The 25,337-nt window shown below is 44.3% G+C and overlaps 1 protein-coding gene across 1 annotated transcript; it reads right to left on the bottom strand.

The window, feature by feature from the left end:
• Positions 1 to 1,851: 1,851 nt before the first annotated feature.
• LOC128907315 (protein ELYS-like) lies at positions 1,852 to 22,972 on the bottom strand. The gene is made up of 24 exons (XM_054196023.1): positions 22,831 to 22,972; positions 21,858 to 22,111; positions 19,980 to 20,160; positions 18,964 to 19,171; positions 18,131 to 18,247; positions 17,080 to 17,164; positions 13,914 to 14,061; positions 13,131 to 13,263; positions 12,862 to 13,043; positions 12,419 to 12,480; positions 11,458 to 11,586; positions 9,661 to 9,751; positions 9,483 to 9,572; positions 9,180 to 9,320; positions 8,301 to 8,405; positions 6,644 to 6,737; positions 5,639 to 5,762; positions 5,461 to 5,517; positions 4,374 to 4,520; positions 4,095 to 4,282; positions 3,781 to 3,925; positions 3,554 to 3,685; positions 2,207 to 2,354; positions 1,852 to 2,119 (listed from the first exon to the last, which is right to left on the bottom strand). The coding sequence occupies exons 1-24, from the start codon at positions 22,949 to 22,951 to the stop codon at positions 1,965 to 1,967; spliced, it is 3,237 nt and encodes a 1,078-aa protein (XP_054051998.1). The 5' UTR covers positions 22,952 to 22,972; the 3' UTR covers positions 1,852 to 1,964.
• Positions 22,973 to 25,337: the final 2,365 nt, after the last annotated feature.

Genomic DNA, 25,337 nt, shown 5'->3' with positions numbered 1-25,337 from the left:
TTGAGCAAACTCTATAAAACTGCAAGTGTAATCACGGTCTGTAAAGCCTTTAACTGGAAAAATCACTAACTACAGCCCACCTTACTCCATCAGTCCACGTGGGGTTCGAGTTCTCCATCCTGGAAGATATTCTGGGTTCCTTTGCTCGTAGAGGAGGGAAAACTGATCATCCCGGAGATGCAGAGGGAGCTGCTAGGGGTGCGGTGCGAAGGCTGGGTCTGAGAAAGGACTCAGGAGGAAAAAAGACAAGATCCTGGGAGGGCACGTAGCCAGGACAGCTGACCCAAACTGACCAAAGGGATGTTCCATACCCTCTGCCGTCTGCTCAGCTACAAAAGCTAAGCGAGAGGAGGAGGGCTGGGGGGCATTCCTTATTACAACGCTTGTCTCTGAAAATTACTCTGAGGTGTAAAAAGCTCTCCGTCTCCTTCAGCTGCATCACATTCAACAATGTTTATTGACAGTCAAACAACATGCTAACTATGACTCTGTAGAATCCTAGCTGTATGGACGATCGCCCGATGGATGTCCTTCACTTTATCCTGGTGTTGCCGGTGCTGCTTCTGAGGTTGGTGACTTAAGCGCACTATCTTCCATCACCTACAGTTAAAAAAAAGCCTGTTAATGCAATAGTCATTACCAAACAGACTGACTTCACACTCACACAGATGAAACTGAGGACAGTGAAATGCCGCTTTTCCTTTCAGATCACTGCTGGGTGTAAAGTCAGAAACATACAGTGTACTCTCTGCTACCGATGACAGCTTCTGTGTTTAAGGGACGGAGAAGAGAGTGTTCAGTGTACGCCATCGCGTGCCCCGTTTCTGGTATTTCTGTTCCTGACTACGATTTGCCACCACTCCTGGACAAAGTGAGCAGTTTTACAATGCGAGCTGTAGCCACAACTGGCAGAAATCATCCCATTGCAGTACTTCCTGCACTGACGACAAATGCCCACACGGCGACCCACTCTGCATCTAACAGGGTAAAAGGCAACGATGAGAGAAAAGCTGAAAGTTCCAGTCGGCAACACTTTGTCAAACTAGCCAGCCCTCACATCCGACAGCTCAACCCTGCACTTCAAGGAATCGCTTGGACTGCCTGAGACAACACAGTATATTCTAAATAGCTCCACCTCGTCTCTTCCCGTTCCCTGTGCTGAGCAAGTATTCGTTCCTTCTAGATCCACGTGAAGATACTCGGGGTTTTATGGTGAGAACAAAAGCAGTAACCGTTACTTATTTCCAGGGACTCGGATGGTCGGGATAATTGAATCCACGTGTAAAGACCTTTGCCCAGCCCTCTAAGTTGCAGTGCTAGCCAACAACGGCAGAAGGAAGCAGCCCCTCAACAGCAGTCTCCATAGAATCAGCTTATTTTCTTGCCTCCCGCCTCGTCAAAACTTGCTAAAGCGATATATTATTAGCAACACGCCATGCTTCAAAACTAAAGTCAAGAAATACTAGTCTGCGTAAACTTTCCTTTTATGCTTACAAATCTACGAACAAGAAAGCAGTAAGCAGTTTGTCCTAAATTCAGTGAGGGCCCACAAGCCAAAACCAGGCGCTTACATCTAAATCAGTACCCACCAGCTGTAACGAAAGCAGAAACACCTTCACTGCACTGCTACGGGAATGACTGCGGAAGCTTTGTGACCTGCTGCCTTCTTCCCATCCCAAATTTTCCATTGACTCCCATGAGGGATTTGCGTATTCCCAAGTCCAGCCCCGTCTTCTCTACAGTGTTGTCCTGAATCCCAAAGCCGAGATGAGCTGAATAAGTGAATGCATCTAAGGTCTCTTCTTGTTCCTGTCTCTAGTGAGGGACTGGCGGGTGCTGTTGAAACCCAACTGCTTGCTCTCCTGTTTGGATCTCAACAGGTCCCATTTTAGAAACATCCTCAATTTTAGAAACATCCTGCTGAAGAAACAGCACGTTTAGCAGCTATAAAAACGACATCATCTTTAAAATCCACCTTGTGAGAAACCGGTTTTCTCCTTCATTCCTGCCCAGGATTCTTTAATTCTGGACAATATTTTCGCCAGAAAATTTGGTCTTCGACGCACATTTCCTGCTTTAGCTTGTTTTCTTACTGGAGTTAATGGCTTTGGTCTTGAGACTGTAAAGCAAGAGGGGAAAAATTTCAGCCTGGTGTCATCCAAGTGACAGGGAATTCTCCCCTCTATTTCCCCCCGCTAAAAGTTACCTTCTCTTGAGGCCAATGCAGGCAAATGGTAAAGCTTGGCTCTCTCTACGGCCAGCTGCCTTTCAATTCGTGGAAGGATCTTGCCATATTGGGCTAATAGAGAATTTCTGGCAACTGCTCTGTCGGTCAAGCGATGATCGCCGTCGTTCTGATGAAGGAAAAGCGCAAAGCAAAAGCTTAACTAATTACAAGAAGTTCCTTGCACAGACCTCTCCGGGCTATTTCGCATTAGTGAGCAGATTTCCTCTACGGGTGTGGGAAAACACCTCCACTGCACAGAACAGCGGCAAGTTCTACCCATCCGCACACACCGATTTCACCTGGTACTTTTAGCAAAGTGGAAGGAAGACTGGAATAGCAACAGAGCCTACAACTCGAAGTTAAAACAATGCTGGCACTCTGCAGAACCTTCTTCTGATACACCTGTTATCACCTGCAATTTTCTGATATCACCTGCAATTTGCAAACGACTTACTACATAGCAGGCTTTCCCTTGTTCTTCCTGAAACGCCAGTGCCCTGAATATACGGGACACTGGAAATTACCCTGGACAACATGATGTGAAGATTAAAACAAGCAAGAAAAAGCGACCTACGCACACCACCTGGCCACATGACAGTTTTCAAATGCAGGACCTACGACTTCCAAAACCACCTTAGAAGTTTGAGTCACTGGAAAACTATGATTCCAGAAAACAGCAAACGCGTCACAAATCCAGAACACAAGTTCATGTAACACAAAATGTAATCTGGCTATTTTGAGAAATAGAGGTTAGACAAGAATTTTTGTCATAAAAGCCGTGAAATGAAAGTTGTGGAATTGGAGAGCACACTGAAACTCGCAGAAATTAAAAAAAACCAAAGAAAACCCACAGAAATTTAACCTGTGGATTGGCACCTAGCCTGCTCTCAGCTAGAAAAATACAGTTGCGTGCAAGACACAAGCGATGACATACAACCTACTCGTCATCCCACAGGAAGGAGTGACACAAACAACTTCCAGTAATCTAAGCCACGCATAACATACGTATCTCAATAACGGAATGGTAAGATTGGCTGATGGGAAAGATACATGTTTATTCCTCAGATGCAAACAAACTGTTCTCAGTGGGGTCAACAGTGGTGTGTAACATTTAATTTATAGCTTCATAGAGTAGCTTTGGAGTAGTGACGTATATTGGTCAACATTTAGCTTCAGCTGTAACCAAAGGTGTAGAAACTTGTTCCGAGTGTTTCAAAGACTGGTATGAAAAAAACAAAGCAGGATTTTTATTGAGTACTATCAAAACCAGTTAGTAACACCCAGCAGAAACTTGCACGCTTGACAGAACAGAACTTTCACGCTTACCATAAGATTTACATTCATGGATTGATTCAGCTCTAGTGCTGCAATGTAGTTGGCATGCTGCAGATGGTAGACTAAAAGGAATTCTTGATTCTGAACACCGGCACTGGTCCTTAAAAACTTCTCCAAACGCTCCTATGAGAAAAAAAAAATCATTCCAAAAATCTGTTATGGCTCTGCCTTTTCTCTTTTCAAAGAGACGATGAACATTTTTCCTTGCTCCCACTTACTTGTTCGGTGTCTGTGAAAGGCAGCTTCAGCAAGTCTTCCATCAGGCCCATCTCACGGCACATTTCGTACATGTGTTTTAAGAGGTCTTCTAAGTTTGCCTGAGCGGCATGTTGGTGCAACAGACCCCAAGCCTCCACCATGCACCTGTAATTAATTTTTCAGAGGTAAAGGGATGTTAATAGCATAACCAAAGAGATGCCCCAAGAGTCTTGTACTCAAAGTTTAAAGGAAACTTAGGGGATGATGATTTCTATTCTTTGTTCTCCATTTTCACAAGATTTGCGTGACAAAATGGTGGGGTATATTTCTTTACCTATTGGAGAGCAACACAGTGAGGAGAAGCTGCACTTCCCCGCTGCTTGCCGTGGGTGGCCTCATCAGCTGGATGTATCTGAGGGCTTGCCCACGCTCCCCTTGGCACAGGAGGGACTGAATAATTCTCTTGTGCTGCCACGACGCGGTTTTGATTGTAGCGGGATGAAAGAGCAGGGCCAGTGAATTCTGTACAAGTTAGAGATCGGGTTTTAAAATCATTTTCTAGATTATAGCTTTGTACTGCAATGTATGTCTAACTCAACTCTACCATACTTACTTCGTAATCATTGTGATCTAGAAGCCAAAAACCTTCAACAAGCTTAACAAGTCCCCAAGGCATGCCAAAGGCAGTTGCAAAGGAGTCGATTGAAGTTTCTGTCTCACTCGGAAAGGAACGCTTGATATCCAGCAGCAAGTAAATTGTCTGACATCAGGTATCTCATTAAGGCTAATCAGTTTGTAAGACCAAAACTTTATCACATTACCTTTAGAAAAACATAATGAAGTAAGAATATAAAAGTGGTAGGAAGCAGAAAATACATTCAAAACATTGGAGCATCCAATGCTCAATTATTACAGCAAATAAATTCCACAGTTGGGTTTTTCCCTCATGTCCAGCGTCTATAAAACAGTGTAAATTGTGGCATCCTTACAGTACAGCTCAGCTCCGAATGATTAAAACTGGATTTAAACCAGTATGCGGGTCACTCATTGGTAGCGTCATTTTCTCTTTCTGACGTCCGTTTTTAGGGACAAGACAGCTCTGGGCTATAAGCGTTTCTAAACCCCTTGCGGGTTAGGCAACAAACAGCAAAAGCAAGGCTGTGTATTTCAGCAGCTTAAAAATTAAGTTTCTGCCCCATGACTTTTCTCTTCTCCCTGTTGCTTATTCCGTGTGCCTGCACTTTCAACGGAACCAAAGCAAGCACCGTGAGCTGCGCTGGAAAACCCGTGATTTCAGCAAAAATCCGGTACTGGTAAACCACTCTTAGAAATCCTTTTGCTCTGAAACAGAAATTGTTTTATAACCCATCATGGGTGTTTTAGAAAATTTTAAACGGTGTTTAAATTTGGAGAAAAACTAAGGACATTTTATATCTTCAACCCTTATTACTAAAACTGTTTTCTCCCTATCGGAGAAGACTTTTGCAACAAAACGTTTAAGAAAAAAGTCATCAAAAATCCACAGTACAAAGAAATAAAACAGCGCTTCTGTCTACAACTTAACGCTAAACTAAATGTTTTCACTTGCATCGTCTTTGAAGCATAAATGAAAAAATGTCATGAAACAGGTCGGCGACCAACACTGAAGAACATTTATGTGCATCCCCTGAAGGTGTAATCAAAATAACTAGAAAGGATACAATTGCGTGTTTGCAGTTTTCTTCAATGTTTTCTAGCAAATAGAGATCCAGCAGTGCCTGAAATGAAAAATTAAAAGTTCTGAAAAAACGCCTGTCTTCCCTAAATCATTGGCTTTTGGGTGGGGTTTGGCGGGGAGGGCGGCCGTTTGTTGTTGTTCTCAGTGAACAGGACACTCACATGCAAACTGGCAGGCGGGTATTTCCCAGTTCCTCCTGCATCTCTCCGCCACAGCTTCTCCACTTGGTCTCCTAACTGGGAAACCATTCCATCAACCATCAAGCAGTCCGAGTCCCATTTTCCTCTGGAACAAAAGGTAGCAAGGATTTGGACAGAGTTAAACACTAATTCCAGCCTCCCAGTGTGACGGCTTTCCTCCAGTCTTCTGCTGACTGCAGCCCTGCCCTTTAATCTCCCGATGGCACAAAGCAGAAAAAGGACACTAGAGGCTCTGTGCTTCGAAGGAACACACGAGCCTGTATGTAAGTTACTTGAGAAGTAAGCCAAGGAAGATGAACTTTGAAGTCAATACCTCCTACCCTGCAGCTTCCACCTTAACTCACCTTGCAGCCTCTTGGTCACAGTGCCATCGCCGAAGCTTGGTCAGGTCTTTATTCAGTTTTCAGTACAATTTCCAAAGAAAAACCTATTATCGGCTAATCCAAGGCATGCCGCCTATGTGCTAGGCAGCTAGTCCAGGAAAGAGAGCTGACGTTAGCAAGTGCCTTCTATCCGACAGCCAGGAGAGTGCGAGGCGTGCCAACTCCATGTAACTCCAACCATCTTACGAAATCACACCACGTACTTGTGAGAAGGGGACTTAGGCCAATACAGTTATGACCCTCTATTGGTCATGTGGTCATAATCGGTCATATGGAGGTGACTGATCCTGTCCTAATCACATGGCCTTTTTCAGTAGTCAGAAATTATACACATTAGCCAATGAATAAAGTAGACTACCGAAAAATGATGATACCAACCAGTGGTACTAAGCAGAGGTAGATATCAACATTTTAACACAGGAAAGTAACCTCTCTGTTCAACAGAACACACGTGTCACTGAAGTCAAGAGTATTGCTGGCAGCGCCATTACGCATAGCCCATGCAACTGTTGAGATAAAAGCCATTCCCTTCCACTTCTGAATTTGCCGTGGAAGTGTTCTAGAGTCTTCCTCTAGCTCTTACCTTGATAAACGCTCAAGTTTCTGTCGGTGACCAGTATAGTAGCTCTCAATCAGAGGATAATTGTAGAAAGGTCTTGACAAACGCGTATCGTCATCTACAGGCAACAAAGTAGAAGCAAGTTAAAGCAGTCATATCACACTTGTAAAGGAAAATTTTTGCCTAAAGAGACAGAAGATCGTACAAGCTAAGCATCAAGAAGCCTCCAACTCTGAAAGAAGCCAATCCTCTTTCTGCCTTTCCTAAAAGAACTCTAAGAGACAAGACTCAATTCCTTCTTGCCCCAAGTGCCATTTCAAGGTTACAGTTCACGCAGCATTCACAACATGTAGGGTAAGCTGAAGTTCACTATAAAAAAAAACCACCCAGTTCTCAAAGGGAATGGTTTCTAAACATGCCACGTGAGCATCTGTGAGACAATTAAGGCTGACAATGGAATTTATAATCCATCCAACTAAAGAAGGATTTCCAAGGTGTACTTTCTCCTCAAGCAACTGATAGAAAGTTCAAAACATGCAGGTAATGCTCTCACTGTAAAAACAAGCATTCCGGTACTTGTTGTTTAATAGTACTTTGTTTAAAATCTCAAGTAGTTCAAGCTGTGGACACAAGCAGCGCCTTGACGTCAGGGGTCCATTGCTATCCCTAAAATCCACCCAGCAAAGAAACTGCCTGCCTCATTCTACGCTGTGTACTTGACAACCCAGCAAAATCTCAACTTCACCCACAGAACTTCAGCATACCCTGCCACTGAAGGCACTGCACTTGGGACTGCCGGGTCCTGCACTTGGGTCACAACAACCCCATGCAGCGCTACAGGATTGGGGCAGAGTGGCTCGAAAGCAGCTCGGCAGAAAAGGACCTGGGGGTGTTGGTTGACAGCCGGCTGAATATGAGCCAGCAGTGCGCCCAGGTGGCCAAGAAGGCCAACAGCATCGTAGCCTGTATCAGGAATAGTGTGGTGAGCCGGACTAGGGAAGTGATCATCCCCCTGTACTCGGCACTGGTTGAGGCCCCACCTTGAGTACTGCGTTCAGTTTTGGGCCCCTCGCTACAAGAGGGACATTGAAGTGTTGGAGTGTGTCCAGAGAAAGGCTACAAAGCTGGTGAGGGGTCTGGAGGACAAACCTTATGAAGAACGACTGAGGGAGCTGGGGTTGTTTAGCCTGGAGAAGAGGAGGCTGAGGGGAGACCTTATCACGCTCTACAACTACCTGAAAGGCGGTTGTAGAGAGACGGGGGCTGACCTCTTCTCCCTGGTGACAAGTGATAGGACAAGAGGAAACGGGTTCAAGTTATGTCAGGGGAGGTTTAGATTGGATATTAGGAAACATTTTTTCACTAAGAGGGTTATTAAACATTGGAATAGGCTGCCCAGGGAGGTGGTGGATTCACCATCCCTGGAGGTGTTTAAAAAAAGGGTAGATGGGGCACTTAGGGACATGGTTTAGAAGTGGCTTTTGTCAGGGTAGGTTAAAGGTTGGACTTGATGATCTTAAAGGTCCCTTCCAACCTCAGCAATTCTATGATTCTATGATTCTATGAACCAGCACGACTTCTTCCTGACGAAACCGTTACAAAAACATGGCTAAGCACACGTTCGTGGGAGTCACTCACTGGATGGTCGCCTTGTTACAAACGTATGACAGGTCACGCTTACCTAAACCCTCTGGAAGGAGACCGGATCGACAGAACCAGATGACCACTCGTGCATACAAAGAAATGAGGCCGGTTACCGCTTGCTTATTTGTCACGTCTGCAAAACCTGAAAAAAGGCAGGAGATGATTAGCGTTATGCAATTCTGTTCATTTTCACAAAACTCCCTTCATCCTACTAAACCAAAAGTATAAAAATAGCACATTAGAAATCTTTGTCTTTGCGTTTTTCATGCTGTATCGCTTTCTTATTTGAAGAAAAAACCCACTATCACCACCAAAACAAAAAGCAACCCCTATAAAGAACTAAACTCACTAAAGGCTAAAATAAAAAAAAAACCAAAAAACCCAAAGCCTGAACTACTAAATGCACGCAGGAATAAGACATCTGTTTCTCACGTAGCAGAGATTCTTCTGATAGCAAAGGGATATTCTTTTCTTTTCTCAATAGGCCAAGAACCATTTCTAAGAGAAAAAGCTGTAGAAACTCAAGTAACTCACTTTGCATGTTACTCGTTTACGCTTCCTTCGTATTGTTTAGCAATTTGCAACACGGTGTCTGCATGCAACTAGAACTTGCTAGCTAAGAATTCAAAGGAATAGTTTTCAGCAATACCACATTCGGTTGCTGTAATTTCAGCCCAGTTGCCTACAAAGCTTCTCTCTGAATGTAGCCTCCCCCACCCCCTTGCATGAGCTCCACCATAAACTGTTGCCCTGAACTCAATGCGTGTTTTGTGGTGGTCCCAAGCGCTCAGCTTTAAGCCCCTTCTCCCAGCTAAATGTGACTGTCTTCCAATCCTCAAAAACAACAAAAGCCCATGTTGCCACAATTCCAAATCTTAATAAAACATACCAAAGATTTTGTAGCACTACTACAAACCTTTTTCAGTAAGCTCTTGTGCTTCTGTGAGAAAACAGTTTAAGACCGTGCTAAGGTTGCTCAAAAGCAACTGGCAGCGCTGGAGAGACCGTAATGTCTGGGGGTCAATGAAGTTGCAAGAGCCATCAAACAGCGGAACACCTTTTCAAGAATAAATATTAAATCGTTAGCCGACAGAGCAATTCCAGAGTTTCAAGGCGCACTTCAAGGACCGCGTGCAATATCCTATAGCGGCGTATTACTGAGGAAGCTCAATCAGAAAGAACGACTTTAGGTTTGCAGAATGACTACGCTAGTACTCACAGATTTGGTCAAATTCTTCCTTTGTAGAGATCACTTGGTTCCATGTCCACTCAAGAACAAACCGTAAATTACCAGCAGACCTTGGCTGCTCTTTAAACAAAGAGAACAAAAAAGAAATGAATCAACAGGCTCCAACTCAAAGAGGTACCACGTAAAAAAACAACGTTCCAAGTATTACCTTCAGATATCCAATGTTTAATGCATCCAGTCAGAAGTCCCACAGAACCTGTCTGGACAGCAGCTGACAATACTGCTTCCAGCTGCTCCTCCTAAACGTAACAGACAAACTCAAATGAGAATCTTACCTACTTGCACCATGTGAACCATCAACAGTAAATGTTTCTTTCTAACTGTATACTCATTCAGACATCACAAAGTCAATCAGGACACAGGCCAGGAACGCCACGTCCTTTCTCTTAATTCCAGCCACAGGCTGGACTGCCCACTGCTCTGAGGAACACATTAACACACTTTTCCTCTGACATTTCAACTTACTGCAGCCTAATTCTAATCTTTCTTCGCATGCCTCTGCATTACAGTCTTCACGTACTGAGTTCCAACTTACTACGTCCAGAAACATCCTCTGCTAATACGCGTTACACATCTGTGCATATAAGTTTGCCATCAGGAACGCAGGAAGGGGACAGGACAAACACAACTGTGCAACGTTTGCATGGAAACAGTGAAGCTACGGCCAAGCAGCTTTCTAGACTATGAAGACATGAAGCAGTTCTGACACCCAAAACAGTACGTTGGAATTACATCCTAATGGTTTAAATGTTAGGCTCTTCAAATACTGTATTATAGTGTAGTGGTAATCCTTACAAGGATAAATCACAGGTATGCACAGACGCGCGATATTAAGTAGTAGCTTATCTCAGCTGGTGTTCTCGTACTTCTCTCAGGTGAAAGGACCCTTCATAAGTTTTTACTTTGGTTTTTGGGATGGGATTTGTTTGGTTGGTTGGGTTTTTTTAAACACATTCAAAAGTATCTTTGCCCTCTAGGCAAAATCATGACATTCAAAGCGACTTCTACACATGTAGAACACACATGTGATATTGCCATCTTTTTCGGAAAACTGGTTTCAGACAAGGAAACACACCATTGGCCAGCTTGCCAAGAAATTTCTTTGAGCTACCACACTGTGCAGAAGCGTTCATGTCCTAACACACGTCCACAAATGTGGTGACGAATGCAGGAGACAGGAAGAGGAGGGCAGCGGGAAGGCTGCTCTCCCCTTCCTGCTGATTGCTCCAGGGAAAGGTTGGTGCATTGCAAATGGAAAACCTATGGCAGGGGGAGTGAAGTCACTGTGGTGGCATAAAGCACATAGAAGGTAGCGAGTGTCATGAGATAAAGGTGATTAAGGTGTTGCAGCTGCAAGAGGGCAGTCTCAGAGGAGCAAATTGGGCTACTGCAGCACAAGGCAGAGGCTACAGAGGTGAAGATCCGCCCGGAGAGGATGCAGAAAAGCCTACCGATGAAGGGAAAACGAGGGCAAGCCGTGAAGAAATTGCCAGGGAGAGCTGACAGCAGTAATCCTTTACCACAGCCCACTTCCGTGGAAGCAAATGATCACGTACAGTGCAGCAAGCCGACGTCTGCAAGAGCTCGCATCCCAGTGAGACGCCCCCATCGTCGGCTACTGCACTGAACCACTGCTTTGAGAAACTGACAGGGATGGGGGTTGCTCTGGGGGACACATGCGTTATGTTGGGCATGACCAGCACTGACTGCACGCTTCCTTGTGCGCATCTGTGTGTGGCACCGAATTAAGAGAGGGGTCTCTAAAGACAGATCTCTTAGGGCTGTTCCCAGTCAAAGTCACTACTTTGGATCTAAGGATACGATTACTTCTGCTAGCTCAGGTCAACACCTGTATTTCAAATTGGAGTATCGTGTCTTGTAGCCCCTCCAGCCCTGTCAGACCAGATGGATGTATTTCCCCCTTGATTCCCTCATAGGCACTCACCTGACTCAAACTGGATGGCTGGACATCAACTGGTCTTGGAGACAGCAAGCCAGCTACAAGACACCTATTGTAGCTATCCTGAATGGCTTCCCATATCGAAGGGCCAGATTTCTTCAAAAAATTCAAGGTCTGAAACATCAATCGAAAACCACAGATTAAGACAGCATTGTTATTCCGTCACTACGCTTCTGGATAACCTCTAAAAGGAAGAATCTAAATGTTCACTGACACCGTCAGACAGCCTGAACCACTAAGATGCTTTAGGTTAGCAATCTGCGTAATTAAGTCTTTTCTACCTTCTCTGTCTATACACAGGCCTTGCTCTTTCCCTCAACACTGACACAAAATACATTCTATATAAGCTAAGCTAACATGCAACTTCACGCTTTGGAAGATCCTTTCTATGCCTATTCGTATGGAAGCCGATTCATGTTGGAAACATTTAGTGAGCTGAAACTTCACTCAAAATTATCTGTCACAATCTGTGCCGTGGCTCAGAAGTTATAATTTGGCCGAGTTTGGGAGAAAACAAAATTTTCACTCCTCAAACAGTTATGTGATTTTTCATTTTCTCCATTCCCTCCTTTTTCAAGAGAATTGGGGATCAAAACTCTAACTCAAGACTATGCAGGCAGTTCGACTGAGGGGCAATAAAGAAGTAACACCTTTCCCCGCCTTCTACAGTGGTTTTGTTCTTGCTCCTGGAGCAACGTTGCATTCCTTTCTAGACATTCAATCCCCGATCGTGCTTCAAGAGGAGACAACGGCAGTTGTACAGTCCCAAGAGGGGACCTAAAACATTACCATTTGCATACAACTGGCGACAGGATACAATTGCAACTATGCGTGTGGACGGGCAGGATGAGCATGAAACGGTCCCTAACACGGAAAGCAGTGCAACAGAAAACTTAGAAAAGCTACATCTCCTGCCACTCGCAATAAAGATACAGTAAAAGATCACCTCCTTCTGGAAGCCGGTGCAAGTCATGTGAACGACTCCGGAGGTCAGCAAGCACGTACCATCTGCAGAAACAGGGAACGTTTGACAACCTTCCGTACTCTCACAGTTATGGCATGACCAGTTTACATTTTTTACACACCGGTATCTAGAAACATATAACTGAGTGCTTTGAGCTTCAGTTCACAGTCATTTCAGGCTATAACCAGCACCACTTCACCGCCTACATTACAAAAGCACCAAAACTCAGCCGGCTGTCAGATATGTTCCACAATAGTAAATACCTTGTCAGTACAACGTGATCAGAGTTGGGTTTGTGGGCGACTGGGTGTTTTTTTGGTTTGGTTTGGGTTTTGAATGACAAACAATGACTGAACAAGAGAACCAATGAATGGCATTTGACCTCATTTTAGGCTTATCACTCTCAAAAGCAGTGAAATACCTACCAAAGTTATAGTTGCCTGGATGAAAAAACTGCTCAGGTGGTGGATAAGAAGGAGGAACTCCCCGACTTAGACTCCGCTCATGGACCAGAATATCCAAAAGGAGCTTCGGAGAAGTCACGCTCACTACAGTATCCAGCGACCACAGTGCAAAATAGGGGCACTCATGAGGGAATTCTTCCGGCCTTAAAGAAAACAAGCGCGTAAGCTAAATGCCGACATTCAAATGAATTATTGGCAGGCATATGGAAAACTACTGAAGAAAAATCTACCTTAGTGAATCTGGCATTTGAGCAGAATACCAGCGATTAATGTCAAATACACCCAGGTAAGTAGATGGTTTTCCCTGACCGTACGTATTCACTTGCCAACTGAAGACTGAGACACTGGTGTCAGGAGACGTGACTGTAAAAGACAAGACATTGTTTCTGACTTGTAGAAAATACGATAGATCCAATATTTTTAAAACACCACTTTCTATTTTGGCTTCATTCTGTTCTGTCACTCGTGAAACACAACACTTCCTAAGAGTGATTACAGTACTTACGGAATAGCAAACATCTCTGTGATAGGTTTCAGTCACACTGCCCCTTTTTCTTGTCCCCTCGTCCAGATCACTGGTCAAGATACTAAAGAGAAGTGGCCCCAGTGCAGTGCCCTGGGGAGCACCACTTGTGACAGGCTACCATCTGGATGCAGATGCGGACATCGGTTTGAAGAAGGGAAAAATTTCTGGTCACATTCCTAAGCAATGGAGAGTTTGAACTTCTTGTTCAAAGATGGCAGCTGGAGGAGTAAAACGACTGACCATCATCATACAAACGGCCCCACCATACATCGCGATAGCATGTCAGCAAGCATAAAATAAAACATATATTTTCCCTTAAAGAAGTCCCACATAACTTAAGCATCCATTTTTTCTTCGTAAATAATCCCAACAATCTAGTCTATGCAGATAGGCAAGACTTTCAGACTGTGGGGACAGAACAGCATTCGTTGCTTAGGTTCCAAAAGCACTTCTTTTAAAATCACCAAACACGGACATCAGAACAAACCTTCATTTACGCTATCCTCTCCGTCAACGTCGCTGCGGAATTTTTCGACAGTCTGGCAGCTGATTAATTTAGTACTCATCTGGCCTCTCAAGGGAAAGACTCCACCCGTGAGATCTAAACTGAACTTTTCGCCACGGTATTCCAAACCCTGGGGGAAAAAATCAGAGAAGAGAGCAAAGGTCATTCTAAGATAAAAACATACATTATGGCTAAATATGAAAGACAGTCTAACAGAATAGGCTTATTATACTGTGTATTTCGCATGAGCCTATTTCTGATGGTAAACAGAAACTACGCCTGACATGCAAGAGAATGCAGTGTCAAATCGTAACGGGTAAGTTTGGCTGTAAAGGCTTTGCACTTTTTCAAAATTTAGAATTTCCCTAACATTATTCAGATCTAAACATGTTTTGCAGAATTCCTTGCGACATCCAAGAATGTTCTTTGTAAAAATAAATATATCGCTACAAAGAGATATCTAAAATGATGCAACACACATGCATGCAAAGCTCTTTGCTCCATGTCTTGATTGCAGAACTGATGAAGTTAGAGAAGCCCCAGCATTAGAGCAGCTAAAGCTGTCAAGAGGTATTTTCTATGGGCACACCACCAGAGTGACCGTGCACCCCTCTCTAGTTACTGTGAGAACTTCATACTGATTAGCAATCTTCTTTCAAGCCACGTAAGCTATGACAGCTCCTCCTCTCATCTTGTCAGAGACTAACGGGTGAAATATCCCTCAGCTCCTTCACCAAGCACAGCCAACAGCAAAAGGGAAAACTAGAAAGGACACGGGGTGCACGTGGCCAAGGCTTTTAGCATCACGAATTACTACACAGTAAACAAACTAATTTTGAGATACACAGAAACCCCGGCACGATTGTGGTGAACCTCTGATAGCGCCATTTTTTAAGTAAGCGTGAAGTGAAATACCGTCTTTCCAAATACAGCATTCATTCAAACTGTCTACCATACAACACATGAATGGGTGTACTGGGGACAAATAGCAGCTCTATAATTAAAAAAAAAAAAAAAAAGAGGGAAAAAGAAACCCAACCCACACAACCCATAAACTGATAACGCCACATTCTACCCAAGTTTCCTAAACTTGCAGAGCTCTGAAACGAACTGGCATGAAACCACACATTCCCGTATGATCTCATAGGATACATCTAATTCACCTAATCTGAGAAGAGGCGAGCTTTCTCTTAATGATTCCAGGAAGTGTTACAAATAAATATGAAGGTTGTCTAAAAAGAAAAATTAAATAATTAAAAAAAGTCTTTCATAACTAAAAAGAAAATGCTTCTGAAGCAAAGCAGTGCATTTTAAACTTTCCACGCCGGGCAAAGTCATTCTAAGGAACTCCATTGTATGGGAGATGTTAAGTAATGACTCCATTGACTAGCAAAACACAAAAACAAGTTTTCAAACGAGATGCACTGGTCAAACTCTGATATCAAAGTAGAGAGTGTATACTCTGCCCATCCGCAAGCATTGTGCAGAACGAGGGTAAAGATGCGCTCTACGATCGTGATTTGATGCACCAGATTTAGCAACTGCTGCGACAGTACAAAAAAGGTCTTTGGAAGCATTACTTAAACATACCTTTCTGTTTAATTACTTAAGCAGACTTAAACCAGCCTTGAAGGCAATGGAGACAAGAGTTTGACACGCGTATAGAAAAACACAGTACCACATGTTCCATAAGTCCTATTTGTGACTTTTACCATGACACACAGTCAAAGAGGCACTGCTTCATAGCCTCAAACCTAATTCCCGGAACAAAAAGCACTGCTGTATTGAAAAAGTCTTTTGAGCTCCTATGAACTCTATCCAATGAACAAGGATCAACAGTAGATTCCTCCTTCTTTACTCAAACTTGGCCTAGCAAACGGGAGACACTTAAATTTTCTACCCCTGAAGATGGACAAGAAACTTGACTCAGACAGCCATGCAGGCAGACAGTCATGTAGTACTAACCAATCTGTGACTACAAGGAAGTGTTCTGAGACTAAAAGTATCCGCTGTGGAGCACAGGTCCCGCACATCAACAAAGATAAAGAGATAGCATCCAGCACGCGATGAATCACTGGAAGATCCTTCTACTTGGTCACCGTGATAGATAATGCATTTTAAAGAAACACCACCTTTTCCAAACACCTAACCTCTCTCTATGCAAAAGCAACAGTGGCAAATGAGGAAGCACCTTTCCTACACATAAGCAAAACACTCAAAATCTAAATTAATCCAAAAAAATCAAAAGGCACAGTCCCTACAAAAACCAGAGTACCACGATACAAGAGTCACCCCTGTTTCGTTCCATAGCTATTGAGAACATGCAAGAGAAAGTACCAAATCAGGAGGAAAGACTTGCTCTGAACTAAGATTACTGTCCCCTCAAAAAGATTTTGGAAGACTTCCAGGCGTACAACTGAATGGAATTACACATCTAACAGATGCGCCTTGTCTCTGTTAGCTATCTGAGATACAAGGATACCTCACATCTGTATTTTAAACGCATCCTCTTGGAGCCAGATCTAACATTTAGGTACACTCTTCTGACCAAATTACATATTTTCCTGGCTTTAAGAGTAGATTGAATAGGTCACCCAGCCAAAAAGAAGAACAAGTTGTCTTTACAGCTACTAAGTGTCAGGATCAACACTGAAGAGACACTGTAGGTGCATTTCATGTGAGAAGTCCGGCTGACAAAGCTCTAAGGGAAACCAAGAATATAAAACTGAAGATCAGCAAAGAATAGAGTATGACTGTATTTTAAGAAAGGGAGAGAGACAGAAGCTTATTCAAGTCCGAAGCTTGGTTAAAGCAAGCGATTCAAGGCCCAATCTTCTCTTCCTACATGCCATTCGTTTGGTATTTCAGAATAATTTTATTTGCAAAAGCCGCGTCCTCTTCAGGAATTTCATTTATACGGGCTCTTTGCAGATGAATCTAGCTGGAACACACGACACTGCAGTATAAAATGGTATGCCTTCTTTCCAAAAGGTATGGACAAAGGCCGTGCCCAAGAAGACTCAGCAAAACATTATTATTTTTTCAGCCAGCTCTGAAGTTTGATGGTAAATCTCACCCCTGTAACTCAACTGATACTCCCTTAGAGAAAATTACTATTGTCTGCTTTTCCCACGCATGCACCTCTTACCTCATACATGACTTGTCCTGAGGCCACGCGTTTTCTGTCACCAAACGCTAACTGCAGCAGGTGTAAACTCACCACATCACCTTCACTGAAAAAGGGATAAATTATGAAATTTGGTTACAAAGCTGCTTTATAGTCCTCATTGTCGTGTTAGTAGACCTAGACGTTTTCTTAATAGCATGCTCCTGCTGAAAAGAACACCACCTCTTCCCAAAACATGATCATCGGCCACATTTAGCCACTGAAACATGAAGGAGGGCGTTTTGACACTAACAGCTTCAGGGGCAAAAGCCAACCGTACAATTGGAAAGCTGTAATATGTTGTATGGACTAAGAATTGTTGGAAATAGTTCTTCACAATGAAGAGTTCTCCATCAAAACTGCTTTGAAGTCAAATTTTAAAAGACTGCCACTCTACCAACAGCTGAGCTGATGGAATCGCTTGCTGATGCAGAAAGAGAGATCTCTCTGCCCTTCCCTTACCACCAAAGTTCCCCTCCCCCTCTTGCACACTCTGCACCCTTCCAAGTCCGATTTGATTCAGCAGAACAGCAGGAACCCATTGGCTTTTCTGCTGAATCGTTTGCTGCCAGGGGAGCTGCACTGGCTCACCAAGGCTCCACAGACTGCTGACGCTGGCACAAGGCCATCGGCAATACTGTCACCGCCGCCTTTAGGGGCGGCAGGCTGTTGTGTGGGAACATCTGGTGTTCTAGATCTGCAGCCTCAACTGCTCCTAGTGGTATTTTAATACCACGGTGTGACTATCAAACAAATGATGAAGCGGTCATCGAGGAACAAAAGCAAACCATTTGAGAATGCGAGCAGAAGAATATGGCCACTGTTGCTTTGCCTTCTGACAGAAGGCAGGAACTAGTAGGTCCCTCTTCACGTCTGGTAAATCCTGTAAAAATTGCATTCTAAGTTTAACACCTTCCGTACCGGAAAGAATCGCAGACACACAACAAATACACATGTTCAACTGTATGGGAACAAATATCCTTAAAAAAAAAAAGAATTAATTCAGTGGCTGATAGTTAAAGTTTTTATTCACCTTTCCTGCGTAGACTGAACAGCCCACAAGTAGCAACAATTGCGAGGATCATTCTCGGGCTCTTGAAAAGTCACAGCATAGACAGGAATCCTCCCTCCTTCAAGCTGAGAGTGGTGCCTACAGGTTTAGGGGAAAAAAAAAGCAAAACGAAAAAGAAAACAAAAGGTGAGCCTAGTGGCCCAAACACAGGTAGTTTCTCGTTTCTTGGACTACGTCAAGCATTGTTCTTCCTGACTTCTGAACCTTATTTGTACCTCCACACTCTACTCTTGCCACCTAATTATTCCTCCACTGTCTATTTATGCATCCAACAGCTTCTGGGGAGTCAGTGCAGATCTGCTGAAGTGAATCCCGACCAGAAGTTAGCCAAATATTTCAGGTGAGATTGCTCTTTCGGCCAAAGCTGACATGCAGGAAAGAATACATTTTTCAGGCACAGGTCAGCTATTGAGTTTTCATGTCTCACTAGTTTCACCCTGGACACTTTAGAGAATATCGGCACCAAAATCACATCACTGACATACTTCAGCCTTTCAATGGATGCCCCAGTTGCAGTAACCGGTTCTGAAAACCCCAGGAAGCATGCTTTCCACAGTTCCTCAATCCACAGGCACAATAAGGAAAACAATCCTAGTCCACTGGGGAGAAGGCGGACCACTTGATCCAGGTATGACTGAAAAGTTATGTCAGAAGAGGATTTCTGAACGTGCCAAGATTATACTCATACTCATGTCAGTCCCTGAAAAAGTTCTCTTTACATCCACATACTTCCTTAAGCAACAAATCGAGAGCCCCACACCTCCAGGCATGGCCAAGTGTAAAGGCCTACTTACTCTCTCTTCAAAGTTTTCATATTCCAGAGCGACAGGTAGCCATCCGAGAAACCCACAACGAGCTGGTTGCTTCTGCTTATGTAGCACAGGGCTGATACTGCTGTTCCGGAAGCATTTTGTAGTTGAAAACAGAGACACCTCCATTCGCTGGTCACAGTTTCTCTTCTTTGTGCAACTTCAGCAGGATTTTTAGTGACAACTTCTAGATCTACACACACAAAACCAAGCAATAAATGAATACGTTATGCCATTTAGGCTGCATTTTAGGCACTGACGTGACAACCCCTATCATCTAATGCTACCGTGCCAGGCAAAATAGCCATTTATGCAACACTTTTTTTTGCCATTTCCATTATGTATGTCTTCAAAGAACATAAGAACTCTCGGATAAGACAAGTATTCTCACTCACGTTTGAAAGCTAGGTAAAAACGTAACCTTAATAACGTAACCAAATTCTTCCTGGACTCTGAAAAGCAGGAGTTTGGGCCTCGTGATGAAATTTGAAGTGGCACCTCGTGTTTGAAGTGGCACCAATTTCTGAAGCTGCTGTTGTAATAGCCAAAACGGTGTATGCAATCTGAGTACACCTATTCGAGATTTCATTCATCCAAATGCATGGGTGTTGGTAAGTCGGGTTTATTTTAAAAAACAAGCCCAAAATTTGCCCCAAGTCAATTAACACAAGCAGAAGAGCATTCCCGGGAAACAGGGCTCCTCCAACACAACTTCCTACCAGGCGGCCGCACGGGCTCACGTGGCAAAATTCCTACACCTCTCTGGCAAGAATCATAGTGGCACAGGGATCTTGGTGGGAGGGGGCATTTACAACACTGGGAGGAGCAGTCAGACACTCCCAGGTTTAATCAGGTCAGGACTATACGATGTCAAACTGCCACCTGTAACCAGTCGTCAGAAATGTCTGACACAAGGGTCTTCAAAGTGGGATGCATACTGTTTCGTTAGAAGACAGAAGTTTTCTTGCGTTTAAATTCATGTGGAAAAACTGCAGGCTCACCCAATGCTTCGATATCATTCTGAGTGCAGGAGCAATCATCCAAACTAAGGTCAACCAGAAGGAGATGGCCAGCATCTGTAGCCACTGCTGCCACCCCAAAGAGCCATCGCAGACTCTGATGGAGGTGCTGAGTGCTCACGCTGGGTCCTCCGTGATTCGCTATGGGTTCTATAGCGGTTACCTACAGGAAAACTACAAGTTACTATTTGAGCTCTTTGACAAGCTCAATAGAAAAAGTAAATACAGGAGCATCAAAGCATTGTTTGCAATTAGATCAAGAAAAGAGACAAAGACAAAAAAGCCCCGTACAAAAACCTGTTACTGCCTTCCATTTACTAGATTTCCTGCGGGTAAGTGACTTAACTTCAACTTACATGGGGCATTCTATTAGTACAGCTTAGCAATTTCCATTTCCTACTTCGCAGTAATTAACTGGAGGAAAACACAGAAAATCAGTTATACGCAAGAAACTTTATCGTATTCAAGGGGCTTAAGACAGACAAACACAACTACATCGAGGTCTCCCACCGCTCACAGCCCACCAGCACCGCGATACAGTCTATGCCTTCTTTGACAAACGGGCGTTAGGATAAATCAGGGCTCGAGAGTCAGACGAGGCAGCGGCCAAGTTGCATGGGAGACACACCATTTCCATGGGAGTGAAACGTATTTAGAAAGCGTTGAAGGGAGAGACCAGCTTAGTAAAATTCACACTAGGCCGCATTTAGAAGAAAAGTAACAACCACATAAAGGAAAAGAAGCTTTAAATGCACACCAGCGCTTTCACGAATGTTGAGAAAAATGTTAAAAGCCAGCCTAAAGCAGCAGCTTCTCAGATAAAAAGGTGACTCCACCTAAATGAGGAAGCGCACGCTGCTCTTTCACGTGCCCAGCAGTCTGCACGCAACTGTCTCACAAGGCGAAGACAGACCTTTCAGCACACGTTGCAGCACATCCCAGGACAACACTGACTGCTAGAGCAGAGACACGAGCACACGAAGACTCCTGCGCTAAAGCTGCACGTATTTCTCTCTCTCAGTGACCCCAATACGAATGCTTACTACTAGTCATCACACTGTAGCATTACAAACAAACAAAACTCCACCTGTATTCTAGCAAGTCAAACCAAAGCACCTGATGGAAAGCTGGCTAAGAAGTTAGTTAGTTAGTTGTTGCAGATTCTAAGATGATAAAAATGAATCTTCATGTTCTATTGACTTCCACCGATTCTTGTTTACATTAAGATAATGAGGCTAGGGGACACACATCATTTGAGTTTCTGGGTTACAGAAGACAGAAAACATCAGCAACATTACACCAGTGTGTCCCATCTACACAAACACACTAGTCAGAGAGCAGAGATTCAAGGACTGCAGGCTGAAAGGTGACCTCCCAACAATCTGTCAGATAACTCACTAGAGGCTCTTTTTTCCTCTCCTAAGTCAACAGAAAAATGTGTTCTCCTCAGCCTGCTTGCTAGGCTGAGATTCAAGGCAATGTGTCGAAGTCATTTACAGCACAGCTATGGAATTCTGAGCCATTTTAAAGACGGTATTTCTGATGGAAATCAAGCAATTAGGGCCAAAAAAAGGTGCTTTTCAATGCCTTTTTGTGGAAGGAGAGAATCAGGTAACTTTGTGCTCTACAATAAAACCAGAAAACTTGTTTTACTCTCAGTAAACTCAAACAATAATGGCACATTAAGCCCAAGATTTTACAGCAACGCCGTCTTGACTGGATACTCTCAAGTGACAGGATGTTAACGCACAATAGAAAAAATACCTCCTACAAAGAGACGCTCCAAAGCTTGTCCTAAAACAGGCCTACGCAGCACCTAACAACATCAAAGCTTCGTTTCTCCAATGAAAAAGTACCTACCCTCCCGGGAAGAACAACCGCTTTAACCACTCTTGAGAGTCCAAGGTCGTACAGACAGAGAACACTTCCCTCTGCGTCTTCCAACCCAACCAGCAGTCCAGTTCTCTTCTCCCAGGAAAACTCCTTCACCACACGAACAGTGGGAGGCTGTTCATTGACTCCACTGAAACGGTACGCAGAGAGCCGCTCTCCTGTCACAGAGTTCACCACCTCAAGGTGAGGACCACGTGCCAACCACGCCAGGCCGTTTCTCCCTGTGAGAGAAAAGAAAGAGGACGGAAGCAAATGTCCAACGGAAGACTGAAAACAGCTGAAAAAAAATCACAGTGCCTGCCCCTTTCCTTCAATAAACGTACCTAGCAGAGGAAGACCGACCTACCTCATTCTAGTCAATGATTCAAAATCACCCGTTGAAATCCCCAAGCAATCCCTCCTAAAATTAACCACCTTGTTATTTTGCATTTGTACTTGTCATTCCCGCACCGAAGAATCTGGGTTGTTTGGGATAAAGATTACAAGGTCCTGATCGACAGCCTTTATACCATATTCGCCTTGGTTTTGCTAGAAATGATCTAAACGCATATGGGAATACAAGTCTTGGAGCGTAGAGGAAGAATTGAAGGCATTTTGTTTCACTGAACTACTGCCAGCCCAAAGGAAGTATGAGCTCAATTCCTGCATTTACACTCAGGTAGATAGATTCTACCTGGTCTTAACAGAAGCCTAGACCTCCAGATAGGCACCCAGCTCTACTGTCACATCACCTGGAAAGTCCACTTCAAAGTTTAACTACACTCACGTTTTAATATTAGCATTTGTCATCGCTGAAGCACCCTTTTTGTTCTCTCTCTCTAAACAGGATGCCCCTTAACAGCACCAACCTGACACAGCTGATACGATGACCTGAGGCTTCAGGTAGCCTCCAGGCAAGAACAGCTTTATACCGAGACCAAATTTAAAGGAAAATGCTCACCTCCAGAAAACCTCCCGCACAGCACAGAGCCGAGGGTTCCCTCATCTTCCCCAAGTGCCTGAAGAGTCACCTCTGGAAACTGCAGCAGACTGCTCGTTACCTCAGCTGTTAGGTCTTGCATTCTTCACTGTAAATACAGGAAAAAATTGCACAACTAGACTCACGCCAGCCAGAAATATTCTTGAGAGTGACAGAAGTTTCATCAGTATGCAGTGAAAAATCCCCTAGACGTCACCTCTAGCTCTTTTTCTTGCAAATAATGGCACTCGGGAGACTTTTTGCTCTCCCAGCAGAGCAAAAGGAGAATCCTTTGCTTTTCTGATGCCTGTGAGATCACCAACAAAAAGTGACCCAGACGTATCAACAGAGAAATAACAGGAAAAAGCCCAATACACTGAGTTCAAGTCTACTCACACAGGTTAGGAAGATGGGAGCTGAGAAAAATCAGATTTTAAAAAGCTTCTCAGTAACAGGTACAACTTTCCATTTGTCCTTTCCCTTGATTTCGTACTTTACCCTTTGTTACTTATTGTCAGTTGTCTTCTAGCAGCCAAAATTACCATTGTTCTTCACCTTAGGTACTTATGACTTCCAAACTATTTCCAAAGAAAGGAGCGTACCACGAGTCACAGGCTGAGGATAGATTTTTGCATTAAAAAGCTCCAAGAAAAATAAACATGCAGAAATTACATGTTCAAGCAGAATCGCATTCAGCCAAGTCAGGGTTCAGGGACGTCAGTTTTGACTGACGGTAGTACCCGAAAATCCGTTTCAAGGGCCAACAATGCAATGGGCTTACTGACGAAAAAGCTAAAAATATGGCCAGCCGCAGCTGAAGAGATGGTTTCACAAAACATGCTGACTTCCTGGCCACCAAAAGAGAGGACTTGCCGCCGCCTCCCATCTCTCCATCTGCTCCTTTGTTCTACTACCGTACTCCTGTGGCTCACCTCGCACTGCCTTAACAGTGCCTTAGAGCACTTTAGGAGCCAAGTTCACTCCCTGAGCAGGCAGGAAACTCACCCAGAAAAGCAGGTGGTGTTCCACCAGCTTCGAGAGCTCAACTGCCTTGCAGAGACAACCAGCAAGCATAAGAGGTGGCACAAGGAAGGAGGCAGGACCACGCATCGGGAAGAAGGAGAGGGAATTTGTCCATCTCCTTTTTGTGGCAGTCAGCCCGGGCTGCTAGCTCATGCCCAGGTGAAACGACACACTCCGTTTGCAGGGAGGGCTAAAAACCCCTTTACTTTTAGAAAGGACACCACCCAGGACACAGTCAGGCATCTTTTAAGGCAACTCTTAACTCCCTCTTGCACGGAGAGACTCCCTAGCTCTCTGGGAAAGGCTGCAGCTGACAGGCGTCGTTCTTTCCTTCCGCCAGAGGTGGAAGCTAAAGTGATTTCAGGGAAGGGTTATAAAAGGGTTTATAAAAGTTATACCAATTTTTGAATTGTTGTTAATGACTGGTTCCATGACATTTTCCCCAGAGAAACAGGAAGCAACTCACAAGCACTGGAGGAGCACCAGATGGAAAAGTCACTTTCTGCACTCTCGTAGTCGTCAGGTTCAGTGAATTTGCACTTTGCCGGATTTTACTCCTGCAGAAAGAGGATTTAGCGAGTGAGTGAGCAGGTGATTTAGGGAGTACCACCGGGTCAGGTCTTTCCCGCTTAGGCAGAAAGCCTCCCCGCTCCCGGCGGTTTAGGCAAAAACCCTACATTTCATCCAAGCCCTAAGCTGTAGTCTAAAAAGCCACCAGCGTGACAGAGACGGTCTGTACCAGAATCCTACAATCGGCCTTATTTCACTCAAGTGCAGCCTACAGATTGTCTTGCAGAGTTTGTGCAGATGCTCCACAAGCACAAAGCTACAGCAGAAGGTGAGACGAGGAAAGAATTTCAGCTCTCTACCCCAACAGCCCCCAACAGCGAAGACCCTGTGTCTGATGCAGACCACAGATTTGACATCCCTCTCCATGAAAAAACAAACAAAACCAACACAGATCAGAACTTGACGCTGGAGCCACTTTACCCAGCTACCTCCTGCGGTTATTCCCCAACACGACTATACTTCCGTTCAAGAGTTGCAGTCCCCGTCTACCGTGGCGAAGCTCGCAGCAGTTCCCAAAGGCACTTCTGACCTTACGCTCTTTTTTACCTTGCTCGGTGCACCTGGACAGACAGACGTAGGCGCTGAGTGTCTCAGGACAGAACATACACGCAGCCTTCCCAGCACAGGGAGACAGTGGTGAGCAAGGCACTCCCAGCACACCACACCGCTCGCCTCTCCCAGCACGAATTCCAGAATCCCAGCACGAATTCCAGAATCCCAGCATCACAATGAAGAGAAAGGCCTTCCAGAATCACTGGAGGTCCTCTGGTCCAGCCCCCCTGCTCAGGCAGGGTCACCTACAGCAGGCTGCCCAGGACCGTGTCCAGGCGGCTTTTGCGTATCTCATTCTGAAACATACTTTGACAAAGAGCAACCTGACAAGCCCAACTCCAAAT

Source organism: Rissa tridactyla, chromosome 3 (genome assembly GCF_028500815.1).
Source record: "Rissa tridactyla isolate bRisTri1 chromosome 3, bRisTri1.patW.cur.20221130, whole genome shotgun sequence".
NCBI classification, from domain to species: domain Eukaryota; kingdom Metazoa; phylum Chordata; class Aves; order Charadriiformes; family Laridae; genus Rissa; species Rissa tridactyla.
This window is presented reverse-complemented; position numbering and strand designations above follow the sequence as displayed.